The 22964-nt window shown below is 42.4% G+C and overlaps 2 protein-coding genes and 1 long non-coding RNA gene across 7 annotated transcripts; 2 read left to right on the top strand and 1 right to left on the bottom strand.

The window, feature by feature from the left end:
- Nucleotides 1-2881: 2881 nt before the first annotated feature.
- Nucleotides 2882-13012, bottom strand: LOC5502276 (mothers against decapentaplegic homolog 4). Its single transcript, XM_032370541.2, has 8 exons — nt 12610-13012; nt 12408-12440; nt 9478-9558; nt 8195-8290; nt 7256-7324; nt 6769-6819; nt 5996-6190; nt 2882-5445 (listed from the first exon to the last, which is right to left on the bottom strand). The coding sequence occupies exons 1-8, from the start codon at nt 13010-13012 to the stop codon at nt 4955-4957; spliced, it is 1419 nt and encodes a 472-aa protein (XP_032226432.1). The 3' UTR covers nt 2882-4954.
- LOC125561198 lies at nt 6083-11850 on the top strand. 2 transcript variants are annotated; one of them, XR_007307218.1, is made up of 2 exons: nt 6083-6363; nt 9481-11850. It is a non-coding gene; the product is annotated as an uncharacterized LOC125561198 (long non-coding RNA). The 2 variants fall into 2 exon arrangements; XR_007307217.1 differs by lacking the exon at nt 6083-6363 and adding an exon at nt 7137-7363.
- A 1385-nt stretch (nt 13013-14397) lies between the features above and the next one.
- LOC116609777 lies at nt 14398-22672 on the top strand. 4 transcript variants are annotated; one of them, XM_032370540.2, is made up of 12 exons: nt 14398-14537; nt 15678-15729; nt 16076-16154; nt 16320-16634; nt 16801-16929; nt 17043-17177; nt 17399-17530; nt 17691-17804; nt 18088-18198; nt 18368-18569; nt 18675-19289; nt 19565-22672. In XM_032370540.2, exons 1-12 carry the CDS (start codon nt 14522-14524, stop codon nt 22336-22338), a joined length of 4674 nt encoding a protein of 1557 aa, XP_032226431.2. In that variant the 5' UTR covers nt 14398-14521; the 3' UTR covers nt 22339-22672. The 4 variants fall into 4 exon arrangements, with proteins under 4 accessions (XP_032226431.2, XP_032226429.2, XP_032226430.2 ...); XM_032370538.2 differs by having other exon boundaries at nt 18344-18569; XM_032370539.2 differs by having other exon boundaries at nt 16317-16634.
- The last annotated feature ends 292 nt before the right edge of the window (nt 22673-22964 follow it).

The following is a 22964-nucleotide window of genomic DNA, read 5'->3' as shown; positions in this document are numbered from 1 at the left end:
TCCTTAAGTCACAAAATTTGAGGCAAAAAGAAATAATCAACGCATGACAAGAACTTTTCCCTTGCTCCGTGCTTGTATTTAGCCGCCATTACGGGGCCGAGTGAGGCCTGGGAGTTGCGCGGCTGACTGACTGGCTGGCGAGTGACACCACAGGGTACCCGCGCAATGACCGCAAACCAAGTCGCAAAGTTATACCACATTTCCATACCTATGGAGCTCCGCGCTGGCTCCGCTATGAACAGAAAAAGTTACAGCCTATATCATATTTTTATTTGGTTTTATTGGCCTTACATATTTTCGCCACATTGGCTGTGCCTGGGATGTTCCACTTGACGAACTTGCATCGACCTGACAACTGGCAAACACTTGACAGCTTTGGGAGGGTCCATACAGGCTCCCACTGTCCACTGCCGGTTTATTGTTCCCATTCAGATGGTGAAGGGATTGTAGGACAGGCAGTGAGTGCCTGACCCAGTAATGACCAGCAATGTAAGCAGTGCGCAAGACGTCCTGGGGCAGAGCAGCAGATATTGGTGGAGAACCTCTATTCTGTTTCTCTTTGGGAAGATGTGTGCCCCCCCCCCTCCCCGCCAGAAAAGTGCTGGTGCGACCGGACATTATAACTACAAATAGCTCTAGGTGTGAGGGCTTGGTTCACAGATCTTTGTCAGGGATGCTTCCGAGTGAGACCAGCACTGGAGTGTCATCTTCACGAATGCCCCAGGTGCCCTTTCTCTTTACTCTGTTGTAGAACGAAGACGCTTGATCGCAACCAGTTAGTTAACGTGAGCCTTACTCACTGAACAGCTTATAGCTGCAAGAAATTGATATAAGCATTTCCCAGTGTTCGAGCACGTAGAAAAACTTAGAGGTTTGTAGAAAAACTTAGCTTTTTAGTTAAATTTGGAAGTTGTACGAGGGATATCATTCAGCGTGGAACAGATGTTCGTATGTGGTATCATATGTATTGAAGTAACAGGTATGTGGCGTACGTCATTACTATTCATTTGTTCTCTAAATTGACTTTAAGTATACAGAATTTGGTGTGGCATCCTATGAGAAGCTATTTATATGAAGTAAATGAACGTTTTTCACGAGTTCGACATGCACTTTAGTATTGAATTTTTTTTAACCTAAATTTCTTTAGAATTGCCGTAAGTATTATAAAAAAGCGTCTTACCAATTTTATAATATAGAAACACTCCTTTTAATCAAACTGCAAGGTTTCTAGGAATGTATCATTCTATGAAATGCACTGTTTTCAGGGTTAATCTCAATAAAACTGTTAGTATAAGAAATTAGGCGTGGCGAAAAACTAATTACCATAAAGCTAATAAACATTTGGCTAATAAACATTTGACTTAAGATATTTACTTAAGTATTGTGCATGTCTGATACGTATTTATATCATAAACTTCTTTTCGGTAGAAGGGCTGTAAGAAATATCAAGAAGGCGTGTCTTACGAATTGGTATTATAAAAGACGTTAATTGTAATCAGATAGCAGGTTTTTAGTCCTGTACCATTCCATTTTTGGACCTTTTCTTCATTTAAAGATTAATTATATGCAGCCCTATAAAACTGGAAGTATACGTTATATGGCGTAGCGTCCTATTGCAAATTACGTGTAATGTCTGTAAGATCTACCATTTTGCCAAATTTCATGCTTGTAGTAAAAATTTTTACAAAACGGTATAATTTATTTTTTCATAATTCCTGTACTTACTCGGTATTGTGTGGGAACGCGTTAAGTGGCGGCGTGATTTACCGCCTTCTTTAATTGCATATCCACTTTGCGCACCGGAATTTCAGTAGGATATACTACAGGGAGGGGTCTGACAATCATTCTCATACACGAGGCGGATTGACGAAGAATAGAAAAGCTTTATGTGAACCCTTGAGGCTAGCTGTTGTATCTCCATTAAAGCGACAGTCGCACCAGTTTACTTCCGGAGGGCCGGCTGAAACCACCCATTCACTGGTTACTTGCTGTCTATCAAGGAACCCATTCCCTGGTTAATTGCTCACTATCAAGGAACCCATTCCTTAGTTACTTCTTGTCTATCAAGTAACCCCTTCTCTGGTTAATTGCTGTCTATCAAGTAACTCCTGCCCTGGTTACTTGCTGTCTATCAAGTAACCCCTTCCCTGGTTACTTGCTGTCTATCAAGGAACCCATTCCCTGGTTACTTGCTGTCTATCAAGTAACCCCTTTCCTGGTTACTTGCTGTCTATCAAGTATCCCTGGTTAATAGCTGTCTATCAAGTATCCCATTCCCTGGTTACTTGCTGTTATCAAGTAACCCCATTTCCCGGGTTACTTTCTGTTTATCAAGTAACCCCTTCCCTGGTTACTTGCTGTCTATCAAGGAACCCATTCCCTGGTTATTTCCTGTCTATCAAGTAATCTATCTTGATAGACTTGCTGTCTATGAAGTAACCCCTTCCCTGGTTACTTGCTGTCTATCAAGTAACCCCTTCCCTGGTTACTTGCTGTCTATCAAGTAACCCCTTCCTTGGTTAATTGCTGTCTATCAAGTAACCCATTCCCTGGTTACTTGCTGTCTATCAAGGAAACCATTCCAAGGTTACTTGCTGACTATCTAGTAGCCCATTCCCTGGTTACTCGCTGTCTATCAAGGAACCCATTCCTTAGTTACTTGCTGTCTATCAAGTTACCCATTCCCTGGTTACTACTGTCTATCAAGTAACCCATTTCCTGGTTACTAGCTGTCTATGTCTATAAAGGAATCCATTCACTGGTAAAAAATGGAAACTTATCCAGGGAACGTCATGCGAGAAGCAGAGCTTACTTGCGATTAACTATAACAGTACAATTATCACTTAAATGATTAAGATAAGAAAACAAGTACACAAACTAATATGATAATCGCGCTACCAAAGCACTTTGTCGGGTTTATTCCCATCTTCCATCTTTTGTATTCTATGTACATATTACAATTTTCTTATAACTATCCTAAAGATTATCTTACACAATAAAATCCGATTACGGTACAGCACTATATAGTATATTATGTATTTCACGGGGCTAATCAAGCATTGCGGTAAATAGTGAAATCTCGTCGGTTTACGCAATGCCATCACTTTATTAACCAAATATTTGAGAAAATAACTACAGTGGAACCTGGATTTTACGATAACCTCGATTTTACGATGGCGTTCCATTCTCTCGGCAGATTTCGGTGAAATGTAAAAGAATTTTTTTTAATTTGTACAAATCGGGACCTCTTTGCAACGATACCTCGATTTTACGATACATTTTCCTTTCTCCCGAGGCATATCGTAAAATCCAGAATGCACATAAGTAACAAGCTGACGTCCTTAGGCTAGTTCAGGGTAAGATTTGTAAGATCTTTAAAGTTAGACTGCAAATCATTAGTTTAGTACCATCGTTTTTTAAACATAAAACTAATTCATGTAAGACATTTCACGTTTATGGTTTTTAGGTGTGGTCACCAGGGGTGAGTTCGGGAATCGGCTCGAATTCTGATTGACGACAGAAAGTATTAATGGCCACCACGCTCACCCCTACACATGCTTCCAATCCTGGCATTCCCACACAAAACACAGGGTTTCGTGTAAATAAACCACTCTATATATTGATCATATTCTAATTTTTAAAGATGATTTTAATTATATGTTTCAAGAAAGGGAGACTGAGGTTTCATAAGAAAAGATTTCTTGGCCCGGGATTAAAGCTAATAGGGAATGGCCTGCCAAGGCGCATTATCGTGCCGCTGTAGAGAAGTCCGACAGATAGCGCGACGTTAGCTACATGTTCATTGCGCACGAAGCGGAATTAGTGAGAAGCTCGACCCCACGATTACAGTGGAACGGTAAGTTACCGTAACGCATATTTACGTATTTTGATTATTTACATTCAAATTTTTTTAATTACTTTGCCTAACGAACTGTACAATTATTAAATTATTACTTTGCGTATGGGTCGACACATCTTGAAAAATCAGGAAAACACGAGAAAAGAGGCTTTCCTTAAATCTGGGGACTTTCTTTTTTGCTTAGAACAGAAGTTTGTGAAATACTATATTTCGCCATTCAAGGCCCCAAGACGCATCAAAGACACGAGGCAGACATTTCGTGTTCACTGTTTAAGGTGGCTCAAGACAGAACGACCTTGAAGTCCCCTGATCCAGCTTTAATAACCATCTTCTGTTTTAAACATGAAAACTTTCATAATCTATAACAAATGAAACGTTTCCTACTTTTTAATACTTTAGCGATAGAACTAAGCCGATGTTGTTTTACCTTTATTGTGGACCGATTTTCACCAAGATTGAAGTGAATTGAGCTCGCTACCGAATGGGATATTTTCTATGGGCTCTCACAAGCCTAGGTGTCACGCAAGTTAAATCGCGTGCTTTAGAGCATGACGCGCGCTAACGTGGCCACGAAGACAAATTTTCAAGAGTTAGCCAATCAGCACGAGAGAATCACTGTTCTGATTGACACGAACTTCATAACTGAAAGCGTCATGCGCTGATGTCAATCAAGCAGTTCTTTGCCTCGCTGATTGGCCAGTGAATATTAATGGCTTACTTCATGAAACCGCCAAGATGGCCACGGTAGCACACGTCGAACTGTAACAGGTATGTCTGGAATGTCCAACCACGCCCCGAGCCAAGCAGGATCCCCATAACGGACCCCCGGGACCGTCATAGCGAGGGCTATTGTCACTATTCCAGTCATATGTTTGTATCTCGATCTTGTGTTCCCGTCCATAATAACTAGGTGGCAATAAGGGTTTTCACTCATATTTTTTATCTCGATCTTGTGCTCCCGTTCGTAATAACTAGGTACCCAAAAGGGAAGGGTTGACTGTCAGTGGATATTTCTTTAGCTGGAAACCCTATTGGGCGAGATATCAAGGAGTCAAAACGAGGCATCGGGAAAGCGAGGTTAGCAGACCTTGCTCCTCAGGCATCATGAGGTCGAGGCTCGTTGATTGGCATCGTAATGAGTATTTCATCCAATAGCTGTAGAGCCCTGTGAAGGTGAATTTCTATCCAACACGGTGTCTCCTTGATGCTTTTTCGCGGGTAATCGGGTCCCCAGCCCTTCACAAAGCTCAACCGTAGAATACAGAGCCTCCTGAGGTCATCCACGCCCACGCTGGTTTGTCCCATCTGCGGCAAAAGCGCGCCTGGGCCCACACCACTCACGACGGCGGCTGCTTGGGCAGCGGCTGCTGCCTGTGCAGAATGCGCCTGTTGCTTCATTTGCCTGTAACACTGACGCAGGTCGAACACCTTGATGTATGCCGAGGGGTAGATTTTATGGACGGCGTCACCAGGGCAACGGCCCGCCTCTCGGTCGAGGTAGTAGCTCTGGACGAAGACGCTGTGCTCACTCAGGCAACGAACCCACACATCCCCCTCCCCACGGACGTCTAGTTGTACTCCTTTACCTTTACAAGACGAGAAGATAAAAAAAATTCGATAAAATGCCATCGAGTTGTCTAAATTAATGATCATAGCCTGAAGAGGATATGAAGGCGTTGATCCTAAATACTGGTGTCTCTCTTCAAGAGAAATCTAACTTCTCAAGTCCTTCTTTTTCCTATTAATTTCTAGGAAAACTATTGACAAATAATTACGAGCATCTCTTCTCTCTTTGGCTTTACGCTTGCTGATTAATTTAATTTTAATTCATTAGCTTCGCTTCATACAAAATACAAATAAAACAAATAAAGGGAACTTAAATTAAATGACTGGGCAGGGAGCTCCTAAAAGCATAGACTAATTAGTGTAAAAGACGTAAGACAGAAATATGCCAGAGATATTGTGAAGTATTTACAGCAAGGCAACGATACGTGTGAAACGGACGGCAATGTTTAACATGTACTGGTAAATACAGAGCAAGCAAACACTAACAAGGCTTAAAACCTCGAAATCCGGTTGGCATTGTGACATGTCTTGAAATGTGAAATGTTTTGTCTAGAAGTTAACCGTACGCACCAATATGAAGTCTTGCTCGCTCGCTAGCCTCGGTTCTGTGGACATTGGAAAGCTGGCCGAGACAGAATCTGTTTCCACCGGAAGGGTCGACATAGCCGTCTACAGTGACAGACGGGCAGTTTGACGTCACTTTGAAGATTTCGCCGACTTGTTGATCCAGTTCAAAGTAAGCAATAGAACACCAATTTTCTGGTGCTAAAGAGAAAAACGTTGGCTTGTTGTTAGTGTTAGACGAAACAAAATTACAAGACGAGTGGTAAACCATTTTCTTGGAATAGCTTTATCATATGGGAAGTCATATGGGATATACTAAAAGAAAGACCGGAAGAAAGAAAGACAAAGAAGTGAAGAGTAATTCTTCTTCACAGGTATTTCTACGAAAAGGTTTTGCAATTTCAATGAACGGTGACCTTACAAATAATCAACCTAACAATAATACATTTACTCCAGCATCAAAATGAATACAACGCACGACACACTAGGCGATTTTGTACGCTCGTTCGAGCGAGTTTCAATCGCCGGCTGAGAATCGCTAGGTCTGTCTGCGCGGCGAATTCGTCGATATCTAGATGTGTGATTCGTTCGATACTGGCGATCAAATTCGCTGGCGATTGCCGGTTATTGAATTGCGTACCACACTTGAGTGTTGCGGTTAGGGTTAGGTTCATGTATTGATCCATCTAGGAAGAGCCAAATCGCCTGGTGTGTCGTAGGCTTCACAGGTTCTGTCAAGAGACCATGGTCTCTCGGTTCTGTCGTATTGCCACACTTACGAGGATGTTTAGAAATAGGTCCATTGTCTTCCACTGGATCTTGCTGCGTCCCTGGAATCGAGAGAAAAGGCTTTTGTTCGTTTTATTTTATGTTTTTTTCTTTATTTTTCTTTGTATGGATTTTTTCAAAGTCTGAATAAGTTTACTTTTATGCACATGTCAAACAAGATGTAATGAGGTAAAAGGAACAGCTGGGCTAGTCAGCGGTTACACATACAAAACGAATGATCGAAATAGCAGCAAAAGGAACCTAGTTTATATTTTTTTAGTTTGTAAAAATAACACACCTTTTCTGTTTGGAAAGGGGTGCCTTTTTTCACCCTCGCTGTAGTCCTATCGAGTTTTTGGACGTTTTGGTTTCTTTTTTTTTTTTCAAAACCAGAGCGCATGCGTTATTATGAAGTTCGCGCCCGCGATTTTATAAATTCCAAGGTGAGAAGACAGTTCGTGCGGGCCTTCGTAAAAACGAGGCGGATCAAGAACTCACAATAGCCTTGAGTACTGCTTTGCGTCGGGCTGCTCCAACCGGGCGGGCTCGCTACTACAGACGAAGATTCTGATTGAAAAAGAGATAAAAGATAAAAAAGATTAGAAGGTCAGGTTTATGAGTAGTAGAACGGGTGATTATAACCCGAGATCGCCCAGACAGAATTCTCGAACGGGACTGGTGCGAAATCCCATCTCTATAGAGGAGAAATACACCAGACAGGTTAATTTTTCGCACGTTTTTCTATGGTATTTGTCTTGTAGATAAATTCCTTTTAAGAATTTTTCACGTATACTCAAGAGTTTGATATTTTATGTGCGTCAGACATGTTGGATTTGGTAGACAAAATCGATTTGCTGCATCAGGGTGTTCAAGAGTATTTTCGTGATTCGTGATTGGCCTTAAATTAAATCCGTGATTCGTGAAAAGTCTAAAAATAATATCGTGATTGGCCCTAAATTAAATCCGCGATTCATGAAAAGCCTAAAAATAAATTCGTGATTGGCCCTAAATTAAATCCGTGATTCGTGAAAAGCCTAAAAATAAATTCGTGATTGGCCCTAAATTAAATCCGTGATTCGTGAAAAGCCTTAAAATAAATTCGTGATTCGTGATGGGCATCCCCTCTTCAACACCCTGCTGTGTTTGATCAAACTTCACATTACACCCTTGAATGTGAGGGTAAGTGTAGGCACAAGAAAAAAAACAGCCATTGGCTTTTATTGCGTTTCATCTGCTTCCAAGTAGGAACTGTAAGTTTTTCTCTAGCCACTGAGTTTTCATTAACACAAAAAAACAACAATGGATTGGAAACCACAGATGGGTGGTATAGTTTTCATAATTAAAACCATCCTTTCAGCTCAGATATCCTGAATTTGATCCTGTTTACACCACTGAAAAAGGCTTATTAGCCTAAAGCTGAAATAAATGGTATTATACCTTGGGACACATGGCCAATTCCTGGCTCTACTCCAGCCCCATGCATAGAATACATATCAGGCGGTGGACCAACAGGAGGGGGTATAGTTTGACCACCTAAAGAAGAAAAAAATCACTGTTTCTTAGTAGTAGAATGTGAGTTGAATGAAAATTCTTTACCCCTTATGAACCCCCCTCCTCAACACAAACACACACCCCTCCCCCACACACATACCTACACTCCTCCCCCACACACATACCTACACTCCTCCCGCACACACATACCTTCACTCCTCCCACACACACATACCTACACTCCTCCCACACACACATACCTACACCCCTTCCCCACACACATACCTACACTCCTCCCATACACACATACCTACGCTCCTCCCACACACACATACCTACACTCCTCCCACACACACATCCTACACTCCTCCCACACACACATACCTACACTCCTCCCACACACACATACCTACACTCCTCCCACACACACATACCTACGCTCCTCCCACACACATACCTACACTCCTCCCACACACACATACCTACGCTCCTCCCACACACACATACCTACGCTCCTCCCACACACATACCTACACTCCTCCCACACACACATACCTACACTCCTCCCACACACACATACCTACACTCCTCCCACACACACATACCTACGCTCCTCCCACACACATACCTACACCCCTCCCACACACACATACCTACGCTCCTCCCACACACATACCTACACTCCTCCCACACACACATACCTACGCTCCTCCCACACACATACCTACACTCCTCCCACACACACATACCTACACTCCTCCCACACACACATACCTACACTCCTCCCACACACACATACCTACGCTCCTCCCACACACATACCTACACTCCTTCCACACACACATACCTATACTCCTCCCACACACACATACCTACACTCGTGTTCTAGTTGGTTCAAGATGAATGAGATGCTGACTGATTTTGGACAATTTTGCTTTTGGTGCTTACCAATCAGAATATTTTTTCATCATTATCATTTACATAGGTAAACTCTAATGCTTATGGAAAGCAAAATAGTACATTGAGCCTAGAGGCTGAGTACAATGGCATGGTGTGTTCAGCTTCATGATCCTGACTATGAATGTTTACTTTAGCAGAGAAAAACATTACATTGTGTACACTCTGTGACACAAGTTGAAAAGGTGATTCAAGCAAGTCACATACAACTAAATTTTGCCATCTAAATTAGCCTTTAAAGGGAACAAATTTTCAAATATTGTATTTCTTACCAGGGAAATGATGAGCAGTTGGAACAACTGCTTGGCGAAAGTCTGGTTCACTCTGGCTACTTGTGCTTCCATATCCACCCTCTAAGTACACAAATGGTAAAGGTAACAGGTAACTAAACTATGTCTGATTCACAAAACTGTTACAGTAGAACTCAACAACAAGGGAGAGTAATGTATATAAATTTATATAAATGCTAATAGTGCCCAGGCCTTTATTGGGGATCTTGGATTGGCCCTTAATTTTAGGGTGGGCACCCTAACTGAAATAGAAACCTATGACTCATAGGGAAAAATGCATTGTCTTTACGTTTGCCAATTATTGTAGGTACACAATGCTTCAGTATTCCATTGTGGGGCTAGCGAATGGGCTAGAGACAGGGGGTTATTTTATATCCTATTCCTTAGACAAGGAGCTTATAAAAGACTAAGAAATCAAGACTTTTGGGGTGGCAAACCTGTTCTTTTAGCTTGCATTTGCCACTCCAAAAGCCATGTGACTTCTTAGTACAAGACGTCTTTGCCTATTCTAGAGGAGGTGTATGAAGCTGAACATCTAAAGGTGTGTTTACAGTTATCTTAAATTGCAGATTGTGACTTTAATATAATAATATGATAGCAACGGCTAAAATTACCTTTTATAGGTGCTATACAGACTCTTGTTGATGTGTATCAATGTTATTTTTCTAAATTTATATCAGCTAGAGCAACAGTTTCACAATAAAATGAAGTCCTATTTAGTTTAATGGGAAAAAAACCTTCAAATATTCCAAATATATAATTATTCAAGCCTAAATAATAGTTTAAGTTTACATATCTGAAATAAAAATATTATGGGCTGAGCCAGTAGGTGGTACTTGGCAAGCCCTTAGTCAGAGAAAAAATTGAATAAATCTTAACCACTATCTTGCAGAGGGTTATCCACTTTGGAAGAGATTGCCTTTGTCATGTTAATATTAACCAAAGGTAAAGTGATCTCGCCCTATGGTAATTGTTTATCTATATACCATGTTATACTTGCATAGATTATACAAAATATCTAGCTCATACTTTTTTAAGGATAATTTCTAAATACAAAATGTAACTCTCTCTTAGTGAAATCATCTTTTTTTATGATACAACAAACATGTGCCTAAGGAAAGTCATCTTGGATTGTGCATATTGTGGGTACTATGACCATGTGGTTAATTAATGTCACCCAACCATCAACCAATGCAGAATAATCATCTTGGATTGTGCATATTGTGGCTACTATGACCATGTGGTTAATTAATGTCACCCAACCATCAACCAATACAGAATAATCATCTTGGATTGTGCATATTGTGGATACTATGACCATGTGGTTAAGTCTAGATAAAAACAACGGATTGGCAAGTTTTAAACAACTATTTCTATAAGGAAGAAGATTTGTGAAATAATAATAAAAGAGCTTTACATCACACAAGTTGTGGAACAAAAAGGTCAAGCGGTATATTTTTTCTTATGGTAACAATGCCTAGAACTGTTTGATCAAAGAAAAGCAAAACTAAAACTAAACTTCATTTGTATGGCAAACTATCACAGGCACATATACATAAAAAAAAGAATTATACATACATAGACTTTGTTAAATCCTGGTCAAAAACACTCAGTAACAACACCAAACAAGACTTACAGGTCTGCCTGGTGTGAGCTCAGTACACTTTCAAATTTTAAACTTATCCAAAACAACAGCTTTTATATGTTGAAAAAAAAACTTGTTATTTAGATTAGTTTATAGTGAAAGCCTTCCTTTTTTTGAAAAATACTTAAAGTTATCACAATGTAGTTATTACCAATTATATTAGACACTTTTTCTTAAGTTTTTGGCAAATACCAAAAAATTAACTAGCATAAACAAACAGGCAGAAAACTTTAACCACACTAAGTTTATATTAACAGCATGATTGCCATAAAATGATTAACTTGATAAAATGAAAAGCAGTGCTGTTACACTTGCAATTACTTGAGATGCTGAGTTGAAGACTCCTTTTTCGTTCTATTTTTATCAAAAGTTTAACAAGAGGTGAAAATGGAACTATGGTAACCTAAGCCTCAGATTTGAGATAGATAGATTTGAGATAGTCGAAAAAGGGTTAAATTAGAGACCTAGTCAGCAAGTCTGGGGATGTAACAGCACTTAAGATAGAATCATAGAAATGGTAAATTCAAATGGAAAGGCTTTTATGGAGTGTCATACTCTTTAGGTGATGTAGTGTTGAATACATATCAACTAAGTACAGCACAAAAGGTGAAAAAAAACTTTAGTGGAAATATGGGGTCACTATTAAACCAAAGAGTAAGATTTGTCATGGAAACTGAAGTAAAACTAAATAAATTATTGCAATTACGTTGCAAAGTGAAGTATTCTCAATTAATGTAACCTTGAATTAAATACACTCACCTTTTAACATGGCGTGACAACCATTGAAATTTACTTATGGCAAAAACAATGTTTGTTTGATTATTCCATTATACTATACAGTATACAACAGTATTAAAAAAATCAAACAAGTATGTTTCGTAATAAATAGTTTAGTCTTGATGACTATGGTTTTTGCGAAACATAATTTTGATGTTGATGATCTCTGGAAAGATATGATAGCTGGCGATTTCAGCTGTTCCAAATGCTAAGTTTGAGTAACACGTGGTCTTGCATCCCAGACAGTATGTCTGCGTCAAAAAGAATAAGAATTGAAAACCAAAATGTATTGTGTGAATGGCTTAAAATCCAAAATGGCATAACCAATACGCCTTCATAGCATCAATCTATAGCCTTGCAAGACCATTTAAATCATTCATGTTAAAATCATGCTGTTGCGAGCATAATAATGACAAGTAAATCGTAGTATGTTTCGTTTGAGTAACTAAATCAGGGAAGCAAAGCCCGGTAATTTGTCGTTATTTCTTACCTGAATTTCTTGAAAGACTCAAGCCGGCAATATCTGAAGCGAAATAAAAGGTCTCAGCCTTTTGGTGTGGTGTATTATTGAAGACGGGCGCGCTAGACAATAGTCGTTGGCACAACTATAGCTTTATAATAACAATCGAGTAAGTCAAAATTGTATCGGCTGTCAAGCTCGCTGTAGCGGCGTGTACAACGGCCCTACTTACCCGGCGACACGACCCGCTCATAGTGAAACGGGTTAACACACACGCTGTCACATTTCAGATCGAACGCAAATTGGCAGTATTTTACATGACGGAGCTCGTTTTTATGCAGGTCCGGCCATCGCCAAATCCTAGCGTATATAACATGAGGAAAGCCCTTCCTGCCAGCAACTTGGAGCCTCCCATCTAGCGTCCTTTGAATCGTAACACACTTAGAAGGATGTGTTCCAGCAGAAGTGATAGCTGTAATAAGTGAATCTAATTCGTCCTTTTTCTCCTTAAGTTTCTTAACCAGCGATTCGATGGCACGTTTAGCAAAGGCTTCGGATTCGCCCCCCTGACGATGGCACATCAAGGAATGGACAATACTCAGGCAGGCATCACTGCTCGTCGGTGCATTGGCCATCGCGCGATCCGCTCTCAGTGATGATTTTTGCAGTCACAGAGGTAGCTAGCGTGATTCAGACCTCTAGGGAGGGCATTACGAACTGAGAAATTACGTGATGGATGAAGAAGGCTCCACCGCTGCGCTCTCTCCACCGGGAGCTCAACCGTTTATTCTGTGTTCCCAAAACACGCATGTGCAATACAGGAAACGAGACAGGGAGGGGTGGGTGAAAAGTTTTGGATTTCCGGAACCTGTCTGGCGACACAGCCGCCGGGGGTGTCGAAGCTGCTATTGCTTCCCTTCAGCTCTCAAATTAATGAAATACGGCGACAAAACAAAACAAAATAAAGGAACACTAAAAGCTGCAAATATGCAGGTGTAATACACACGATAAAAGCCCTGCCGTAGCTGGAATTGTAAAAAAAAAATTGAAGATTTAACCTCGAAATTTTTTAGCCTGTTTCCTTTTGGGACTAAGTTAATTTATTATGATTTTAGACAAAACTTAAAATGAAATCATCAAAACACGGCTGTGTCGGTTAGAAGGTCGGCGTAACGGAAATCTTGTGGGAATCGTCATGCCGTCACGCGCGCGAATCACTGGCGCACTACATAGACCAGCGTGCAAGAACAGTGACGCAAAACGACAAGCAAGGCCTAATCGTTTATTTGAAATTCAAGAACCAAGGACAAATCAAATGAAGCAACTTGTAGTATTTTTTCTATTACTTTTCTTACCCAGCTGTGTCCGGTTCAAGCTATTTCCCTGGGAACAAATAAAATCATACTATAAAGTTGAGTGGGTGGAATTTCGGTATTTCACAAGGCACATAACGATAAGGCAAACAGAAAGTTGATCACCATTTTGCACTTGTAGAGAATTTAGATTTTAATCAAAGAATAAATTAGTAAAAATTAAGCTGAATCATTTAATGCACCCTGTGACTAAATACTTATTCTATTTACACCTAGAATATTCTACTTAGTTTCTGTCTCATGCTTATAAACTTTGCTAAGATTATCATAGGAATATTTTTTTAGGAGAACCAAAAGCATTATTTACACACGTACCGCCATCTTGAATCTCGCCCGCTCCTCCAATCACATCATCACTTGCTTTCCGCTTCACCTTAGAAATTCTATCAGAAAATCCGACGGCATAGCCGAAATTCTGTTTCCCTCTGGAAAATTCTCAGGCAAGGATAAGATCGTAAACAATGTATATCATGAGGAAAAGAAGAAAATAGCTAGAGAAGACTTAGTATTTTGATATTTGGTGTAAAAGGTAGTCTTTGGTGGCTTCGGTTCTCGCTTTAATTGTCAAAACTCACAGCAGCGGCGAAGCCTTTGAGAAAGCGCTCTTCATTTCGTGCCGTGTTCCTCTCATCTCACCGCCGTTCTTTAAAGCTTAGAAGACGGCGGCCGTTCGGTCGAATGTTTTGAAGTTTCCGACTTCTACCGCCATACAAGAGGCCCCAACACAGTCTTTGGCTTCACAACACTGAATGAAAGCAGAGCGGAAACAACATGGACGATTTTGAAGGTAAGTGATCTTGAGATAGCTTCGAATCATTGTCTATGCTTGCTTTTTCCTGAGTAAAACTTAGCTCTTGAGCAATGTTATTTTCATTATTATTCACTAAACGCCCTATATATTAAAGAAAAATAGTAGGGAAGTAGTCTAAATATTTTCCAACAGTTTCAAATTCATTTTCCTTAACAACAATGTTCAATTCGAAACTTGTCTTGGCGATCGGGTTTCACGATTCCTGATAATTTCCACGTGTGGCTTCGATGAGTATTTTTATATTTTATCTTGGCCTAGTTTGGGGACTGTTTATGTAGATGTAAGTTGAATTTATCAATGAAAAGCCTGTTTGCCATTTGTAATCCACCCTCGATGCTCATGCGGGCAAACACTTCTTGCCATTAACACTAAAATGGCTTCCCGAACATTTAATCAAATTGAAATTGAATGTTTCTTCGTGTAATTATAACTCCTACTTTCAACGCGAGATTTCGCCGTGATTCATGGCTTCAGTAAGTCAAGAGCAGATTTGTGCCGAGTATAAGTGCTAGAGTCCGATCGCCTAAGTAAGTTATTGTTTATATATTTCTCAGCGTGGCATTTTAATGGTTCACTGCTGCATGTGGTTCTCCGCGCCTTCTCACTGGAGATATATGCTCATTTAATTTCATCGTAATTCCAATTGAATGACACGTTTCCTGGTCCAGTTTTCGTCTAATCATAATCATTTTACTAAATCAAGTAGATCCTAAAATAACGTTATTTTTTAGTATTTATCCAATCCTGCCTTTACACTGTATTCTACAGTTCTTGGTTTTCAATCCATTGTTTGGTCATCTTTGTTTGATTATGTCAGGCTTCCAGAGGGTCGGCATGTGCCTCATGTCACATACACATCATATAAGGTCACATGTTCTTCTTTGCTCCATTAACTCTACAAGCACATACTGTTATCTGACTAGAAATCATTCAGCTGTTTTTCGCACCAGTCTAACCACAATGTCTATTGTGGCAGTTTAAAAGAGAATTAGTAATAATGCTTGAGGAACATAAATATAAAGGTCTTGACATGAAAGTCAGACATAGATAGCACTTTATGCTGTTAAATGCAAATGGATGATAGAAGCTAACAATTATTATCTCTATTCCAAACAGAGGATATTTTTGACCGTAACATTGATCAACTAGATGTCCGTGAGACCCCAAGGTATGTGATAATAAATATATCGTTAAATTGTAAATACCGTATATATATTATATATAATAATGACATATATAATGAAATTCATATAGTTTTGTTACTTAATAGTGTTATAATGACATTCATATAGTTTATATTTTGCGATGACCAGGGGTCAGTTGAAGTATTTGCTATCCTCAAAATGAAAACTCAAAAAGAATTGTTAAGGAGATAAAATCATTATATGGTTTTGTTATGTTCCATCCAGTATGTTGGTGTCCCCCTGGGAGCCCCCAGATCCCCTTCTTATTGTTTTTCTTGTCACCAGGTGGGAGCCCCCAGATCCCCTTCTTATTGTTTTTCTTGTCACCAGGTGGGAGCTGTCTGAGGAGGAGGATTCAGGGGGCTGTGAGGTAGACAATCTCATGAACCAAAAGACCAACAGGAAACAGGTATGTGCCAAAGCCATAAATATCTCTTATAAATAAACCAGAGGAGTGTTAGAAGAGGAATTTATGTTTTTTTTGGATATAATTTTCTGTCTGTCTGAAAGGTTTCAGGACAACTTACATGGTTTTATTGTAAAGTATTTAAATAATATGCCTTTCTCCCAGAAGAATCCTGCAGAAGATGAACAAGTTGAAAACACCAAGCTTTCCCAGGTGGCAACATCCACAAACCTGCCTGTACAAAACCCTGGAGTCCCATCTGTTGGCCCCAAAGGTCCAGAACGACCCATACCAGTGTCCTTGACAAATGGTGCTCCTCAAAGCCCCCTGCTGACTAGGGCCCCCAGTGGCCCTCATAGCTGTGCCAGTACTACTGAGAGTGTGAAGACAGTCATGTCACCTTTGTATGCCAGGAAAATGGATAAGGCCAAGATTGATGCTTTAGTTCAAGCTGCATATGCAAAAGATGAAGATTCTATTAAGGTAATGTTAATTTTTTCTTAACTTCATGAACAATTTGTGAATTAAGTTGCAAGAAAAACTTGCATGATGTAGCATGAGGTTTTGTGAAAATATAGTCAAAGCTCTTGCATCACTCTCAAATGACATAGCTGGATTGATTTTATTATGAATATAATGTTCTTAATAGGACTTTGGTGCTGCTGAAAGATGTAAACAGTCCAGTCAGTCCCAGAGTAAACCAATTAAACCAGTTGCACCGTCAAACACCATGAAAAAATTAACACCATGGGAGGATGATGATGCCGACTCAATCAAGGTCAGCACATAAGTACAGAGTCAGATATAGATATAGATAATGTCAAAGTTAATCTATGCTGTATGTAAAGTAGGATTTCTCATACTTACATGACTATGCTGGCTTTATTGTAGGACTTTTCAGGGACTGACAGAAAGAAAGAGGAAAAATACATGGAGCGAACAGATGAGGCTATCTATCAACGTGCTTCAGAGGAACACATCAAAAGGCCTCCTATCTGGCATGACGAGGAAGTTGACTCTCTTAGGGTAAGTCATCAGCTGTGGGCATGGTTCATTGTATGTCAGTCATTTGGGGTGCATTCAGGGGCAGTTTCAGGAGTTTAGAAAAAAGGGGCTGGATTCATCATGGATTTCCTTATATTTCTTGTTATTTTAAGCCAAATATCTGAAAATAAAGGGGGCGGGGCCCACCCGTACAGTAGATCTGCCTCTGGTGTTGGCTGACTTTGTATTTTATTCAATTCTAGGACTTTGGCAGGATCTCGGGCAAACAGGAGATGCCATCTGGTATGACCAGTCAACAGATCAGCAGAGTACCATCAGATGAAGAGCTGTGCCTATCTCCCCCCTGGAACGATGAAGATGATGGGCCTGTCAGGGTGGGTGATCTAATAATGATGGCAGTAAACTGTTAGGGTTTTTAATCAGATAATAATAGCAGTGAACTGTTAGGGTTTGTAATAAGATAATGGTCTCAGGATTTTTTTTATAATTTTATTTAAAGTAGAACTTTTTCTAACTTTACCAATTGTGCTTTAGAACTTTGTGTGTACTGCCCCTGACCATAAGAACTATGGTATCAACAAGATGGTGACAGAGGAACAGATGCGGCAGATTCCACCTTGGCATGATGATGACATGGACTCTACTAGGGTATGCTCTCTCCCCTAACCCCCCACGAAAATGTCAATCAAGTAATTATTTTATGCATATGAAAAAAGACGTTAATAAAACATGAACAATACGTGAATAAAAGTTTCTCTGTATAGCTTAATCCTTTGATTACCAAATTCAATTAAAAAATCAAAGAAATTGTAGATAAGCCATGATAATCGATTTTTTCCTCTTCTGGCTTCTTAATTGTTAGATTGACAACATGGGGCTATACAGCAATTTGAGTATATTGTAGACCTTATTGAGTTTTGTCTCCATACAGGATTACGCTGAGTTTTGCAAGATGGCGTCGATTGAGAATTCCCGTCGGCCATCGGAAGAAAACATTTACTTGACCCCTCCCTGGATGGAAGATGATCGGTCCTCCTGCGCTGTAAGTGGACATAATGCTAAATTGCACACGAAACTTTTTAGAATAGGTTGTTAAAGTGGGAATCCAATTTCGATAGAATTCATTAAGAGCTCATTTATGTCCAGAACATTGTTTTAAAGAAATAACCATAGCAATGGTGTCACAGCAAATCTTCAAATCTCCGCCACAGAGCAACACGGCCTCAACTGCTCACATGACGCTAGAGGAGAAACGAGCCATTGAGGAAGAAGCGAAGAACTCTGGACTGAACGCTGGCGCGGACAAAGCCCAGGCATTCCGCAAAGAAAAGACCCAAGAGGGGACTACTGGTGCTCAGCTCCCAGGCCGTGATAGCGGCTTTTGCAGTGAACAGGACCAGCATGCACAGCAAGGTGAGAGAACTATCCAAGTGCTTGTTAGTTATTATTCAGAATAAAAGCTCGAGCGATACTTGCTTTCAATCCGAGATCTCATACCAGATTCAAATGTTTTCACAGCTCCAGCGACAACTGTCATTGCCGACTCGGAGACAGAAAAAGATTTCCCCTCTACAAATGAGCTACTGGAAGAACTCCCAGAAGTCCCGAGTCCTCAGTCTATTCCTGTTCCACGCAGTGCACCTGTAGCCTTCAGTACAACTGCACCAATGTGTAGCGGTATGCCGCAGTACGTCATGCCTGTCACAGCACCTGCCTCGTCCTCACTCAACCCTGTGTACGTGCACAATACCTCGAACAGACCAGTCATGACGACCGTAGCTGCGGTAAACCCAGTGGTCCGATCAACGACCCAAGAGGTACCTCCACCTCTTCACTTGATGACGCGGCAGCAGATGCTGCAATTACTGACTCAACAGCAGCAGCAGCAGCCCCCGTCACAGATCCCTGATTCAGGAAAGCGTATTGGTGTTGTGAGGCAAGGTAGTGGGGATATAGGTCTTGTAACTTCTAGTCATATGGTCCGGCAACAGAACCCTGAGGTAACCCCTACCACAACTACAGTCCCCCAAGATAAAGAGATGATTCCCCACTCGGTACCACAGTCACGTGCCACCCAACAGGCGCTGGCAGACGACACCAGGATGATGTATAACATGGCGTGTGCTGCCAAAGGTAAGATACTCTCCTATTAGCTAGAGCTAGGAATTCTCCCTACTCCAATCATATGCTTACCATTAATCGGGTAAGGAGAATTCATAAACAACTCTTTTTCAAAAATATCACTAAAACGGGTGAACCGTTTATATTAAAACTAGATGAACACCTCAAGCCATTTAATGTAGTGCGTTATCACACTGTTTATAGACAGTTTTTCCTTGACTGTCGGTGCATCATTTCTTGCTAAATACTGCTGGATTAGCAATTAACGTGAATATCTCGTGTAACAGGTCTTGCCCGCAGCGCAAGTCACTCCAGCATGGAAGCAAACTGCTACTCCCCGCACGACGCGCTTGAAGGGTTCGAGACCTCGAGTGTGGTAAGCTTTGCCAGCACTGCTGCCACGCACCAAGACCTGGACACTCGGATCGACATGATGCAGTCCCTACTCTCCCTTCTTGGCACACACGACAAGGATGACATGTCACGCACTCTCCTAGCCATGTCCAATAGCAAGGACTCTTGCGCGGCCATGCGCCAATCAGGATGCCTGCCGTTACTCATAGACTTACTCCACGGCCGTGACAACCCAAAGTCGCGGCGTGACGCGAGAGCGAGAGCTGGACTTGCGTTGCATAATATTGTGTACACAAACGTCGAGGATCGCCGTGGTCGACGAGAGATTCGAGTGCTGAGGTTACTAGAGATTGTGCGCGCGCATTGTGACGTAGTGCATTATGGAGACATGCCTCCACACCCCTGTGCTGAACGGTGGTATCCCCCGCTCCGTGACTACGGACCGGGACCAGCTGTTGCAGCGCTCATGAAGCTATCGTTCGAGGAGGAGCATCGCACTGCGATCTGCGAGCTCGGTGGCCTTCACGCTATCGCAGAACTCATCGAGATCGACCACAAGGTGAACGCGGAGTGCAAGGACTTCTACAGCATCAGCCTGCGCAAGTATGCTGGGATGACCCTGACAAACCTGACCTTCGGCAACACCAAGAACAAGACTATTCTCTGCAAAATGGACAAGACTCTAGAAGCTTTGATCGCGCAGCTCGGGACCACAGAGGAAGAAGAGATCGTGCAAGTGTCGGCGAGCATATTGCGTAATCTCAGCTGGCGCGCAGATGACGTTTGCCGAGAAGCGCTCAAGTCGTGTAACGCTACTAGGTCTTTAATCGATGTCGCAAGTAAGGTTACCGGTGAGACCGCTCTCAGGACTATCCTAAGTGCTCTGTGGAATCTCTCTGCGCATTGCTCAGAGAACAAGACCGAGCTATGTAGCTCACCGGGAGCTCTCAAGTTTATCGTGAAGTGCTTGAGTTACTGCAGTCCAAGCGGGAATATATCGGTCGTGGAGAGCAGCGGAGGAATCTTGCGCAACCTCTCGTCGCATATCGCGGTCCGGTCCGAGTATCGTAAGGTTCTGCGCGCGAACGCCTGCTTCCACACCCTCCTCAGCCACTTACGTTCGCCGAGTCTCCGAGTGGTGAGCAACGCGTGCGGGGCACTGTGGAACTTGTCGGCGCGTTGCCCCGAGGATCAAGAACTCTTGTGGGAGCTAGGAGCCGTGTCTCTACTCAAGTCACTCGCTAATTCCAAGCACAAAGCCATTGCGACCGCTTCCTCTGCAGCGCTTAGAAACTTGATGGCAGTCAAGCCTACAAGCTCACACGCGACAGATAACGAGTCCGTGTCGTCACGTCAAGCTCGTCGGTACCGCAGCATGCCAGCGGGCACTCGGACACAAGAGGCGCAGTCCAAACTCAGGCAATCAGCTCGCGATCGTGTCAAGTCTCCCGGGACTCAGTCGCCTCGCATGCAACAGTCACCACAGGCTCGGTCACCGCACACTCACTCCCCAAGATCCGAGTCTCCAGTGGTACAACGAGAAGACGCAAGAGTAATGGATAACCAAGACACCGAGTCTGTTGCGTCCATTGCGAACAGTAACTCGAGTACAGGCTCAGCCCGTGCTGCTAGAGAATCCAAGGGTGGCGCTTTGGCGATGAATGGAAAGCCTAGACAGAAAGGCGATTCTAGTAGTATCGGCAGTGGTGCATCCATGGAAGGTCGACACAATCATCTGGGCAGATGGAGCGGGAGCAATGATTCCCTATCGCGACACCGAAAAAACATGGACCTCTCTCACGCACGCCCTCAACAAACAGGACAGGACGGGCACGCACGCCCTCAGCAGACCGGGCAGGACGGGCATTCGCGTTCCTCTAGCGACGGCGGTGCAGTCATCCAGCTCGTCACGGACAGCTACCCCCTGCAGGTCACCGCCAAGACGTCACTCTGCAAGGGTCAGGAGTCTCGCCAGGAGGGGGCCACTTCCAGGGTGCGTCAGGCGCTGGGCTACACCGGCTCCCAACCATCCGTCTTGTCCGGACGCCAGAGTGATACTGGGTCGGTGGTGTCTCCAGGGACCGCTCGGCGGTTGAACCAGTGGGCCGAGATCCAGGTGAGTGAGAGCATCGAGATGTCAAGTATGTCCGCACGCATGCGCCCTGAGAGCAGGATTACCCAGAATGCACCGGCGGTAGCGGCTAGTCGTGAGAGCGTCAACTCATCACGTCAGAGGCGTCGGCGTGTGCAGAAATTCCGGTCGTACCGAGACACAGACAGCGACCCGGAAGCGGACATCGACTCAGATGACGACAGGACCATGTTCAGCACGCGTGGCAACACCGGAAACGCGTGGGTCAAGAAAAACGGAAATCGAAATGCATTTCGGGGTCACATGACCGAAAATGGAATCCAGTCTCCTCGGATGCAGACCAAGATGGCGGAGGATCGATGCGTGTGCACTGAGGTGTCCAACGTCTGGATCAAGAGGGGCAAGTCAGCGGACGCTCTTCCTAAGCGCATGTGCGAAAAATGTAACAAGGAAAAGCAGGAAGGCAACGGAATTACGGCCGTGAAGACGCGACGGAACTCAAGCGACTCGCCGCTGTCCAGTCCCAGCGCTATGCGAGTGCCGAGGGTCATATCTGATCCCGAGGACGCGGAACTTGAGGCTAGCAAAAGAGGAGTCAGGGTGACGTCATTATGACGTAATACGGTGACATTTGTGACGTCATCAGAGGACAATGCGCCATAGTGAGATAGATGCCAATGTCTTATTTATGCAGGTGTTCTAATCACTTATGATGACCATGACTCAAGCCTAGTACTGCGCGTTCCGATTGGGTTTTCTGTGTTTAATAAATATTGTGGCGTCAGAAGAAACCATCTCCCCGTTCTCGGAGTTGTCTCTATCCAGCCCTCTAGCCTCACATCCAACCACGAGATAACCTTGTTGAGTTGATAATGCCGGTATTGCTAGGTGAATGTGTATATGAGCTTACGGAATATGATAAAAAAATTAATTGATGTTATTACCATGACACGTATTTTGTTGTTTATAGCGGAGCTCCTGTGCGGCATTGGTATACAGTAGATAGTACCCTACTCTACACTGCATCCATTGTCGTATCATATTAAGATTGGGGATTAATTTGGCGATTCGGCACCCGTGCACTATTTACAATCCCACTGACTTAACACATGTCGATGGGTTCCCTACTTCCCAAACCTTAATATCTTTAACAGGGAATCCATCGACGCCAGTAAGTGCATCGCGCGCATTCATGACAACGCTTTATCATACTCATCCAACCTCTTTAATATTCTAATCTT

Source organism: Nematostella vectensis, chromosome 3 (genome assembly GCF_932526225.1).
Source record: "Nematostella vectensis chromosome 3, jaNemVect1.1, whole genome shotgun sequence".
Classification (NCBI taxonomy): domain Eukaryota; kingdom Metazoa; phylum Cnidaria; class Anthozoa; order Actiniaria; family Edwardsiidae; genus Nematostella; species Nematostella vectensis.
Note: the sequence above shows the minus strand (reverse complement) of the source record. Positions and strands in the feature narration are given on the sequence as shown.